This window comes from Columba livia, chromosome 6 (genome assembly GCF_036013475.1).
Source record: "Columba livia isolate bColLiv1 breed racing homer chromosome 6, bColLiv1.pat.W.v2, whole genome shotgun sequence".
In the NCBI taxonomy this organism is placed as follows: domain Eukaryota; kingdom Metazoa; phylum Chordata; class Aves; order Columbiformes; family Columbidae; genus Columba; species Columba livia.
The window spans coordinates 5350790-5364092 of record NC_088607.1 but is presented as its reverse complement, the minus strand read 5'-3'; the positions used below and the strand labels follow the sequence as shown (position 1 = coordinate 5364092).

The following is a 13303-nucleotide window of genomic DNA, read 5'->3' as shown; positions in this document are numbered from 1 at the left end:
CAAACTTCCCGCCTGATAATTCTTCAATTCTGAGCATCTTGGGGATGCTCCTCCAGGACACCCCCACCTCTGATCTTCAACTGGACTACATGCTATTTACATCCAAAATCGTACCATTCGTGGAAACACCAAGGCTTTAAAAAACAATGTTTGGCTATTACTTTACATGCACAAACCAGTTAGAATCCAGAAGAGATGTCTACAATTTGGGTTGCAAGAAAGCACCCATGCAGAACGAGGCTGTGACACTTGGTGTTGGATATCTACACCTCCCATCTAGGAGTCGTGTGCATCTAAAACCCAAATGTCCAGCTGTGTCCTCATGTACACAACATACATGCATCAGTCTTGTAACATGAGTACAACAGTTCATTGCACAGATCCCTAATTACTCCAGCAACGTTTTGTACAGAAGACTGAATTTCACTCCATGCAAAGTAGAACATTGTCAAGCTCCTTAAATCTACATCATAAAGTCACTGTTCCTTACACACCCCAACTCATCCGCTATCAATCAGTGGGGACACAGCTGTTTGGTACAAACCACTAGTCAAGCTCAGCATCTTCACTAGAAGTAGCCTAGAACTGCATTTCCATCAAAAATGTCACTTTAGGCATTTCCATTCATCACAATCTGTGACTACAAGATGGAAAATCTTCAAAGATTTCCAAAATCCTGTGAGTTCACTATAAATAAGTATAAGCATGCATGTGTTCCCCATAAGACACTGCCTGCACAAAGAAGTGATACAGTGCCTGGCATCCATTTCTAAACATCCTGAGTCAAATAATTGGCAAAAAATATTACAAGTAGAGGATAAAAAACAATGGTTAGCTCTTCAGCTCCTTCCTTTTCTTTACTTAACTTGACAAGTTTACCAACAGTTCCCTACCGCCTGTCGTTCTTCCAAACTAATATCATTAAAGGAAGGGTGCCTCTAGCATCTCTGTTAAACTGTAATAAAGCAAAATCTTCAACCTGTAACACCTTTAAGTTACCTGGGAATTACTGAAATTATTTAATATGCAAAGTCAGTGCTCATCCACCCTACTCTACCATTACCAATCACTTCACAAGAGGAGAAGCGTTGTCCGACACACTTCAGAGCTCAGTGTTAAAATTTGTTTCTGATATGTTATTTCAGTGAGGGTTAAAGTGGAACCGGAGAATTAATGTCAACCTGATTTTCATTTGGCCACTTCTAGAACAAATTTATACAGGAAAACAAACAAACAAAAAGCCACACACACACCCTTGCAGTAATTTACTCAATTATTGACACGACTGGTGAAGGGACTTGAACATAAGACCTATGAGGAGAGGCTGAGGGAGCTGGGGTTGTTTAGTCTAGAGAAGAGGAGGCTTAGAGGTGACCTCATCACTCTCTATAACTACCTGAAGGGAAGTTATAGCCAGGTGGGGATTGGTCTCTTCTCCCAGGCAGTTAGCAATAGGACAAGGGGGCATGGGCTTAAACTCTACCAGGGGAAATTTAGGCTGGATATTAGAAAGAAATTCTTTGCAGAGAGAGTGGTCAGGCACTGGAATGGCTGCCCAGGGAGGTGCTGGACTCACCGCCCCTGGAGGTTTTTAAACTGAGATTGGACATGGCACTTAGTGCCATGATCTAGTAAACGGACTAGAGTTGGACCAAGGGTTGGACTCGATGATCTCTGAGGTCTCTTCCAACCCAGTCGATTCTGTGATTCTGTGATTCTGTGATTGCTCTCCCAATAAAGCACACGACTTACCTGCTATTGCATGTGTTCTAAATACGTATGTATAGGCTTTCTTCTTCTTCCCACCCCCTGGCCCAGTAATTCTCACACTGCGCCACACTTAATGACCTAAGCACATTGACATCTATAGGTTTCTGGAAGACTAAAATGTATATTCTACCAAATCACAGTCATATCAGATAGTCATTAAGTCTAAGGAAGGGAAGAAAAGGAACTCTTGTGGAAAAAAAATACATTATACTCTCACGACAATTTATTAAATTTCCATTATTTGAGAATGAAAACTAGAAGCACTGTGAGAATCTTATATTTTTGGTGCAACCATTTTCAAATAACAGCACAGGCCCAACAGAAGAGATACCACATTATAATAAATAATACAAGTGTATAGTGGCTACTGAGGTTAGCCCCCAGTCTTATAGCATTTAATCTTCATATTTTAATGGTGTGCTGGCTACTTTAATAAATCAACTCACATAGGAGTTTTGGTTAATGCATGTATATAAAGTTCATAATTTTATTAAAACTTACTAGAAGCAGCTGAACACAAAGTTTCTCAGCAATGACATCTTGCAGAAGTGGGACACTTTTTGCCATTATATTCAGATTTGTTTCATCTCTTAAGTGCCCTAGCAAGCTAAATACATTCTTTTTACACTTCCTGAACAATCTAGGTGGTAGAATAGACAAGGGATGCTAAATTGCAGTGTCTCACCACGAACAAATCATCCCAAACTTGTAAATAGTTCCAAAGAGTAGAGCAAGTAACCAGAGTCTATGGTTCAAGCAATAATCTTTAAGGTAATTAGGATGACAGAGGTGGTGTTTTCCAGCTCATCTATTTGCTTCCCTCAGACTTAATATTCTTTTTGTTTTGGTCAGCAGATGTAGATCATAAAGTCAAGTTGGCAAAAGGAGAGGGAGGGACATCATGCTCACAATAAAGCTGAAATGTTTTTTCCTTCACATCCATCACCTCAAAGAGCCTCCCAATTGTTTGGTTATTTGAGAAGTAGCTGAAAATATTTCAGATTTTCATCACACTTTAAGGAATAAAAAGAAAGTAGAAGAAAACACTGCACCTCTTACTCTAGATTTCCTGAGCTTTGTGTCTTCCCACATTATAAACAGATCTATTTGGTTATGTGTAAATGTTCAGTCAATTTCTATCCATGTTCAGTGTTCTGAAATTGTACTGTAATATTCAAAAATAAATGATACATTAACAAAGAAAAGATACCACATTCATGACACCTAAAAAACACAGTTGAGAGACACCCTTAGGCACTTAGGTCTAAACAAAGTTGAGGCTAAAGGGGTACAAGGGAGGTTTGCCAACAGATCAGTTATTCCAAATGTTCTGTGGATTCTCCTGACCCTTTCCTCAAAAATCTGGCCCAAAATTGCTGCTACCTGGCCCAAAATTGCTGCTAAGCAGCTTCTCTCTGGTTGGGTCTGCAGAGCAAGTCCCCTATTTCTAACAAAAAACAAAGGGGAAAAACCCAAGTGCAGCCAAGACCACGAAGGCATGTTATCGCTGCCCAGAGTCACTAGGCAACGGTTCCACAAATATGCAAACCTAAAAAAAAGGGAGATTTTTAATCTATTGGAAGATACCCTGTAAACATGAGATAGCCAGGTAACCTAATGACAGACTATTATCTGACAGCCTTGAAAACCTCTCCATGTGAACTGCTTTTAAGCCAACTTGTAATAAATACCACATGCAGCTAAATTATAAAAAAAATATCCTAAGCCAAGTTAAATAGTAACCAAAGTTCAAATTTAACCATGTAAAGTCTACGTTGAAATCCGAAATGACAATTACAAAAGATTATATTACTTTGAACATTGTGAAATCCTTTGAATAAGAGTACACTAAGGAAATAAGTAAAAACACACTTTACCTTGTATCTCATTTTGGGGCACGAATGAATGTAGAAACCCATATAATAAAAACAGAGATCAGGAGCTTTCTCATGAAGTTGCCTAGTAAAAGCAATTTCCCTGTGAAAGGAAAGAAAATACTAATTACTTTTGAATACAATTCCTGTACTCATTTTACCTCTTCATATTGAAATATTTTACAGCTACCTGGCTCTTGACCTATTTAAAGGACTAGGCTTCTACTAAATAAAACATCAAGAGAACAAACTCAAAACTAATGCTTTCAAAAACCCAAAGATAATGAACTGAAAAATAATGCTTAGAAACCAAACAAACAAAATGCAAAACACCATGTCAGACTTAAAAATACTTCCATTTTTGTGTTTTGTCCTGCCAATTGACTGACTTGAAATTCAAATAAAAGTGACTAAGAGACTCTGTTTAACAGGTTTCTTGTTCATAGTCACGTTCATTGGAATTCTACAGAAATCTGGTCCAGTTATTGTACATAGACTGGCTAATGTGGCTCAGGAAAACTTCAGAGTATTTTTATAAAACAAGATGCTGAAGGGAGTGGAGCATCTCCCGTGTGAGGAAAGGCTGAGGGAGCTGGGGTTCTGGAGCTGGACAAGAGGAGACTGAGGGGTGACCTCATAAATGTTTACAGATATCTAAAGGGGGAGTGTCATGAGGATGGAGCCAGGCTCTTCTCAGTGACAACCAATGATAGGACAATGGGTAATGGGTTCAAACTGGAACACAAGAGGTTCCACTTAAATTTGAGAAGAAACAACTTCTCAGTGAGGGTGCCAGAGCCTGGCCCAGGCTGCCCAGGGGGGTTGTGGAGTCTCCTTCTCTGCAGACATTCCAACCCGCCTGGACACCTTCTTGTGTAACCTCATCTGGGTGTTCCTGCTCCATGGGGGGATTGCACTGGATGAGCTTTCCAGGTCCCTTCCAACCCCTGACATTCTGTGATTCTGTGAAGCTATTCTATGATTCTATAAGCCTCTGTTTGTTCTACTTTTGTGTTCTAGCAATTTACATATAAAAACATCCACCTTAACACAACAAAAAGTATTTTTCATCCATCCCATGTTTGACTGTATGATTTTCCAATCTATTCTGAAAGAGAAGTGTCAATGTATTCCAAAATAAGTTTGCTTTTTATTTTACTGGCCCAAGGAAAGCAGTATGATTACAAAGATTCAGCCAGTGTTTCCACTATAATGCTCATTTTTATAGCATTTGTAACTTTGCAGTTCCCTTCTGTAACAAATTTGATAAAATATGGATCCTGGGTTCTTACTTTCAGTAAGATATAATAAAAAGATACGAGCATGTGCATATAGGAAGTATGTAAATACTGGGTTTTTTTATAATTTATAATTTGATAATTTACTGTTAGTAATAAAGATGTTTAGGTATACTGAAAACCTAACATTTCAGTCACATGTAGTTTGCTAAGACCATCAGGAGTCCATTGTAATTCTGTATCTATAGATATCTGTTCAAAGAGGAGCAAGTCTAGAAATAAGTTGCTCTGTATCTGAAAATGCAGGTAAATACAACAGATTACAGAACTAAGATTTATGTATCACCAGAAATGTACAAACATGCACTTCATATACATAATATTTAAGACACGGCGTGAAGTTAAAGAACCTTACCACTTCACGCACATTATCCCGGACTTTAATTAAACAAATACCTTTCCACAATTAAAAAAATTGGAACGCTACAGGGAAAAAACATTGGTTTTGCATTCCAAAATTCTTCAACACTCTGTCCAATTGGACTACACTATCAGATCTAACAAAACAAGAAGTCTCAGAGTGAACAGAAAGTGAAGTAAATAATGCAATGAGGTAAAAATTGGGCTGCAGCAAGTATTATCATTACTTGCAAGTGAGCTGGTGTAGGTGAGACCAAAGCTGGGTTACTTACACCTACTGTCAGGGTCTTCGCGTGTCCTACGGTCTTTGTGATACACCCCAGGTAAGGACCCTTAGCTCAAGTTCTTGCTCTATCTTTCATTTATCTATTCCATCAAGCCCACTCCATACAAAGTTTTATTGGGGGATGCTAAAACATTTTGCACCTGTTCAGCCTGGAGAAGGGAAGCTGAGAGGGCATCTCATCAGTGCTGATAAATATCTCAGGGTGGGTGTCAAGAGGATGGACCGGACTCTTTTCAGTGGTGCCCAGTGACAGGATGGGGGGCAATGGGCACAGACTGAAGCACAGGAGGTTCCATCTGAACATGGGGAGAAACTTCTTTCCTGGGAGGTGCCAGAGCCTGGCCCAGGCTGCCCAGAGAGGCTGTGGAGTCTCCTTCTCTGGAGACATTCAAACCCACCTGGACATGACCCTGTGTGATCTGCTCTGGTGACCCTGCGTGAGCAGGTGGTTTGGACTGGGGGATCTCCAGAGGTCTCTTCAACACCAACCAGTCTGTGATTCTACTTTTCAGGAGCACATGCTGTGATCCAACAAAGGAGAATCCTCCAACTCCATCACGTTACACCAGGAGAAGCAATGAGGTGTCACCGTATGGCACAACACACACCTACCCACATTCCTCCTGCCCAAATCATTCCTATGGAAAAGGGACTACAGACTTGTAATCACCTTTTTGTAAAACTTTCCGTTATGGTACAATATCTCAAAACTGTTAGCGTTTGGCAAGAGCAGCCAGCTAGTGAGGAAGACATATATTACATATTCAGACTATATCAGTGCTACATAACCCAATCTCAAAAATAAGTTCAAGTATTTCTCCTCCTACTAAATAGAGTTTATGAATGCTATGCTTGCCTAATATTTGTGATTTTAGGCAGTAGGGAGAAGGTTTAACTTTTCCCTGCAAATGAGACTCACTCAATGTTTCCTGATGATCTACCTTCCTTTGGTAAGACGGATAATTCCACAAGTAGCTTCTTCTCCCCTCATTCTTTACTTACACGCCTACATATTTCACATGATCTCCAAATCCCATCCTTTCCACGACTCAGCAGCAAAAATCCTCAAAGTAGCATGAAGTGGAAGTGACAGCACCGCAGAGCGGTTCAACCTCCTCAGAGTCAAATTGGCAACAGCTTGGAAGGTATCGGATTCCTTCGCAACTTCCTAAATCCCCCCTAACTCTCAGGCTTTTCTTTTTCCATTTTTGAAAGAAGAACAAGCTTGTCCCCCTCTAAGACTGTTGGAAACTTGTTTTTATTGCCTTAAATGCTGCGTAATTTAAAAGCTGTGTTTTCACAAGTTGAGACATGTACGCATGTCGCACCGACAAAGTTTAAAGTTAATTATGTAGGAAATTTAAAATAATATTGAGAATTCATAGAAATGGATTATGCTTGTCTATTGTCACATAAAGCAGTGTGATGCATACAAACACTACAAAAAACAACACTCTTAAAGGGACTGAGTATTTTATGACATATGCTCACCTTGTATGGAAAAAATAAAAATCAGTCTGATTTCAAATACCTAGCATACGTAACAATTCTAAAAATCTAGACCATTCATAGACAGAAAAAAGATCAGTTCTAAATTATAGGAGTTCTAACATTTTTTCTATATTTCTTAATTCTGATTAATTTTATAAAATCACCAGCGCCACTGAACACCTCAGAATAATGACAATTCAGACTCTTTTAGACATAGACCACTGGAGATGCTACATCGACAGCAACATTAACTCTCATGATGACTTTGAAGCTGGCCCCGATTTGTGCTGGAACTGGACCAGATGACACCCAGAGGACCCTTCTGTCCTAAACTCTACTACGAATCTACAGTTTCTCCTTCACAAAGAACCATTCTAGTGATTGCAACACCTCATTTCAGCAGCTATAAACCATTAGACTGACGTTAGAAACTTTACAGTGCACTTGGTGGGAAAAATCCTTTGACGTGTGCATTTGAACAACTCACATAAAGATGATGCAGAAATCATAAAATTCACCACTGCAATGAGAAGAACACACCCAAAAGGAGAATTTAAAAAAAAGTGTATGAACTAACTGTGATAGGAAGAGGTTTCCTAAAAATAGCGTTTGTGCTTCACATATCACAGAATCCCAGAATGTCAGGGATTGGAAGGGACCTGGAAAGCTCATCCAGTGCAATCCCCCCATGGAGCAGGAACACCCAGATGAGGTTACACAGGAAGGTGTCCAGGCGGGTTGGAATGTCTGCAGAGAAGGAGACTCCACAACCCCCCTGGGCAGCCTGGGCCAGGCTCTGCCACCCTCACCGTGAAGAAGTTTCTTCTCAAATTTAAGTGGAACCCTTCGTGTTCCAGTTTGAACCCATTACCCCTTGTCCTATCACTGGTTGTCACTGAGAAGAGCCTGGCTCCATCCTCCTGACACTCACCCTTTAGATATTTGTAAACATTAATGAGGTCACCCCTCAGTCTCCTGTTCTCTAAGCTAAAGAGCCCCAGCTCCCTCAGCCTTTCCTCACACGGGAGATGCTCCACTCCCTTCAGCATCTTTGTTGCCCTGCTCTGGACTCTCTCCAGCAGTTCCCTGTCCCTCTGGAACTGAGGGGCCACAACTGGACACAACATTTCAAAAGCCATGTGATATGTAACACTAGACAATATCTAAGAAGCTCCACCTATGGAGAAGGTGCCTCTCAATGGGATGCCTTAAGAATAAAGCTGGATCTCACAATTCTGGCGCTTCTTTCACACGTGAAAGAGTGTAGTGCCCATCTCGATACTTTTGCTAGAACTTCTCAGACCCAGGAAAACCTGAAAATAGACAAGTCTGGCACAAGGTTCAAATCCAGTTGCTTCACAAGAAGCTCCCTGGCAAGACCACGTGTCTGTGATCAGCTCACTTCATGTAAACAGAAAAGCAAAAAAGCTGCAAAAAATAATTGAGATGCACAAATATTTCCACTCGTTTCGGGTTTTTTTTCCTTATAATGGAATCATAAAATTGCTTAAGGAAGAAAAGCAGTAACTTGCGTTTTAGCACAGAAGTCTTATTCACAGTGAAATGTATTACTCACTATTCCTACTGTTTTGCAAGATTAGGTTGGTAGTCAATTTAAGGCTTTAAAATTCATAGGATTACTCTCTCCATCAGGCTTTCGAAAGACAAAGATAATGAGATTAACATACCTGAAAAATATACATGGTGCTAGTACAGCAGGAGACTACTCATTCAGAAGACAACAGGTTTTAGGTATTCTGTTATTTATGATCTCAATGTGCATAAAACTATAAAAGTGATTAATTTCATTTGGTGACGGGGCTAAGAAAAAGGTCAAAAGAGAAATTATTTCTATTCAAACAAAAAAACGTTTTTTCCTGCTGAAACCAAGCAATACTAAATTACTTTCAGGAGCAATAAAAACTAGGTATTTAGTTTCTGAGTGGTTTTTTTAATGTCCAAAAGTATTTAGCTCACTACAAAGATGCATCCCTATTCAAGGATGCCAATTAAACATTTATTTGGAATACAACCAAAAGTAGGGAATAAAAAGAAATAAAAACTAAAAAAAAATGTACTTTGCTAGAGATAGTATTACCAGTATATGTTTAGACTGGAAATACAAGCTCAAGTTTAGGAACAAGTATCAATTCTTACTATTACATCTAAGCAGATAACAAAAACGTCGTCTTACCGTAACGCAGAGTAGACTCCCAAAGATAAGAAAGAATAGTCTGGATCATAGTACAGATAGACAGAGGACACGCAGTAGGGCAGGATATCAATGACACCGACAGCAATTATCTTCCCATCCAGCCAGTACTGCTGGTGGAAAGAACCATAGCCACATTCCAGTCCATTTGGTCCATCTTCTGCCTAATCAAGAACAGAAAAAGGGATATAATTGTCTGACTTTAAGCATTAAAATACATAAATATAATTTTAAGACAAAAGCAAATATTGTGAGAAATTACTCCTGCCATCCTTGTTTAGAAAAAGGAATTTGAGAAGTAGTGAAAACAACGCTAGTTCACTGTGTTTTTTCTGACTTTTGTTGTGCTCACGATCGGTAACCTCTGCACATCCCCCATGCCAAACACAAGTCTGCAAACAGCCTCTGCCATCCAGCATTTCTAGCACCGACATGATCAAACAATGTGACTAACCAAGTTATTAACTCATTATTACATGCAAACAAATTCTGCTGAAACCCAGAGGCAGAATCTGTGGACATGAGATGATGCTGTGGTGGCACAACCCAAATTTGGCTGCGACCGCCACGCTCCTCCAACACCTTCTGTCCCACACGGACCTACAGCTTCTCTCCATTCACCCCACCAGGGGCAGCACCTTGGCCATGGAAATTCCACTTCTCAGAGTGGCCATTAAAGTTGCTTAAGAACATTTATAAAAAGAACTGAACAGCTTACTCTATATGTGAGGTTTACTCTTTATGAGGTTTACTCTTAATGACCAATGAAACACCTTTTATCTAAGAACTTGAAACTCTGTGTTGCAATAAAATCTGTGGAACCGATTCTTCGCCAGCCCACATCACAGTATCTTCTGCAAAATCACTAAGGAACTCACTATTGTTTTGTGTCGCAGTTTTTGTCGTGCACTAAATTAGGTCTCCGGATGGGGTAACGCACCTAGAGCCACAAACTGATGCTTCAAATTAAGAAGAAAATGATCTCCTAGTTTAAAGTGTATTACACAACCCACTTTGGCATGCCATTTTCTCCCACGTCAAGTTTGCTTTAATCCTGAATTCCACTGTGCTCAACTTAATTATCCATCTAGTCATGTTTTTCACTGCATTGCCAGATCTTCAGAAAGCCGCTTCTCACTCAATAAATCTGACAATATTGCCTACTATTGCCAACTGGTTTGCATTACAACAACAGAAGGTGGGTTTAATCACGTATTTTGATACAGTAGCACAGACTGAAGAGATGATGGGCAGTAGAAGTTATTCTAATTGGTACCACATGTGTCAAAAGAAATCAATCACGTGAACAAAAACCATTTCAACCGACTGACCCAACCAATAAGTCCCAAAATAAAGGCCATATAATAAAATGTTTGTAAAACTAGACATGGAGCTACAGATACTGTAAAAGTGAAGCAATCAAACATTCAAGGGCTCAGTCTGCAGTTTTTGAGGATATTAGACTCGGATGCTAACATATTAAACAGGGTTTCTTCTCGTTCAGGTAAAGTCTACTTCTTCAAGAGTCGTGGTTTCATGTAACATCCTCGGCTTTTCCATAGAGCCAAATGAAATTACGTGGTCAGCAGTAAAACCCCAAAGCTGGGACACAGTCGAGGAACAGATTTTCCCTGTGGATCCCTCAGCACAGGTTAAGCTCTGCTCAGCTACCAGGCTGTAGTGGGTGAACCATCTCCTGCAAGCCAAGGGCAAATGTGATGGGTAACACAACACAGACTCGCTTAAATAAATATCAGGTAAATCAGATTTTCTTTCTTTGCCAAAAATTCATCATATAGGATTTAATGAATGCTAAAAAGGGTAATTTAAGCCAACATGGAAAAAAATTTCACTCAAAGTCTCGTAAAGTTAAACAAATGTTGTGTCTGTGTGCGATCCCAAACTCCACGTGGCATCGTGTGGGCTTGCTCACCAGACCTCTGCAAACTGAAGTATCAGCATCAGTTAAGAACGTCTAGTAAGTATAAAGTGCAGTTATTCCTCTAATGCAATTACAGTGAAATGTCATGGGCATAAAAGAGGCTGTGTTCTGCGACAAACACAGTAAGCACAGCACTGATTTCAGGCAAAACGTTCAGGGATCTCCATTACATTAAGTAAATAACATTTTAAAAAGAGCAAGATTTTCCTCCTCCCTCAAAAGCTTTCATACAATGTAACCCTTTGTAATGCTTCCCAGTATTATATTTTCTCCAATTTCTCAATGAATACTTGGCTCCTTTAACTTGGTTTCTCGTGCACCATCCAGGCAATTTGACGCAAAACAGGTCAAGGATATGAAACATTTTCCTGAAGCAGGTTGTACCATTTCACACCATTCCCGTGTCCACCTGGGACCGTGTTTGTCAAATGTGATGTAAAATACACCAGTGACACGAGGGGAGTGAGTCCCACAAGAGGGCTTATCTTATCTACCTGAAATAGCAGCCATTAGCGCTGGAATCAATCTGGGGGGAGCAACTAACTTAAAATCAACAATTTATACTCAAACTTCAATACAAGGAATTATTATAATCTGATGATATTGAAACAATCAAAAAAACAAGAACTAAATCCCAGACAAAAATTAAAACAAATTATTTTTTCTACAATGTTTAGACTACAATGCAGAGAAAAACACAATATATTCCACCACGTTAATTCTACCTGTCTTCACATTCTGCTGTAGCTAATGATTCCACAAATACATTTGATTGCTCGTATCTTATGACACATTATTAAAATTTAAATATTTAATAGCAACTGGTATTACCTATTGCCCCAATTAGGATACCTCAATGTAATAACTGCTTACAATTGAGCTCGATGTTGAGAGCACTCTATTTTCTTCAAAGCACATCGGTCTTTCTCTTTACTTTCAAGGTGTTTTATTACTTTATTATTATTATTGTTGTTAACCCACATGCCAGATCAGCATGCAATCGCAGAAGGCATTGAATACCCACCTACCAAAATGGGTCTTGACCACACTTACTGCATGATTATTTTTTCTCTGGAAGGTTTAATGAAATTCCCTACTTTGAACTTTTTCATTTTCCCCTCTGCTGTGGATGGAGGGAGGAGGAAGATACGAAACTACATGCTATCCCTTGCACAAAGTAAATAATGAATAGGATAGGACAGGACAAGACAGAATAAGACGATAGGATAGGATAGGATAGGATAGGATAGGATAGGATAGGATAGGATAGGATAGGATAGGATAGGATAGGATAGGATAGGATAGGATAGGATAGGATAGGATAGGATAGGATAGGATAGGATAGGATAGGATATTAAAAGCCAGGAAACGCTCGACTTCTACCCTCCAGTGGTAATTATTTGCCAAAGAAGCCAAGTGATTAATTCCAGCAGTTCCTTTCCCAAAGGTACACACACAACCTACCATATGGTAGATTTCTATCTCTTGGTTAGCAACATATTTCCTTTTCAGCACGACATCCTCCTTTCGTTGGGGATTAGTGGAGATGCTGTGAAAGCAGCCTACAAATATCGGCTGCATCAGCAGAGGTACCACTGCGTGTTTTCATTAAAAACAGCCTGAAATGGACCCTTGCAAAAAATTTGGGCTGGAGCGGGCAGAGTGGTGCCCGCGGGGTGAGGTTGCTGAGCTTTCCTCTCTGCTTCGCACCAGTGAGGCTGCACTGGGACCAGTGCTGGGCTCCCCAGTACAAGAAGACAAAGATTTACTGGGATGAGTCCATAAGGGCCATAGGGATGATTAAGGGGCTTGAGCTGGGACTGGTCAGTCTTGAGAACAGATGATGTGGGGGTTATCGGTCTGTAGAGATACCTGACAGGAGGGAATGAAGATGAGGGAGCTGGACTGTTCCAAGTAGTCACCCCTGACAGGACAAGAGGGAATGGGTGCAAATTAAAACACGTGAAATTTGATCTGAACAGAAGGAAACAGGTTTAGCTGGTTTTAGTGGTCAAGGAATGGCCCAGGCTGCCCAGAGAGTCTGGTGTCTCCATCCTTGGAGATGTTCCA

General features: G+C 40.0%; 1 protein-coding gene across 6 annotated transcripts in view; it reads right to left on the bottom strand.

Annotated features, from left to right (window-relative positions):
* The window catches only part of ATE1 (arginyltransferase 1), an 85799-nt gene that overhangs the window by 45106 nt on the left and 27390 nt on the right, over positions 1–13303 (bottom strand). For all 6 annotated transcript variants that reach the window (XM_065066843.1, XM_065066844.1, XM_065066840.1 and 3 more), the window contains 2 exons: positions 9274–9455; positions 3648–3747 (listed from right to left, as the gene is read on the bottom strand). In XM_065066843.1, the coding sequence (XP_064922915.1) occupies positions 3648–3747; positions 9274–9455 (282 nt within the window). The remainder of the gene's footprint in view (positions 1–3647; positions 3748–9273; positions 9456–13303) is intronic.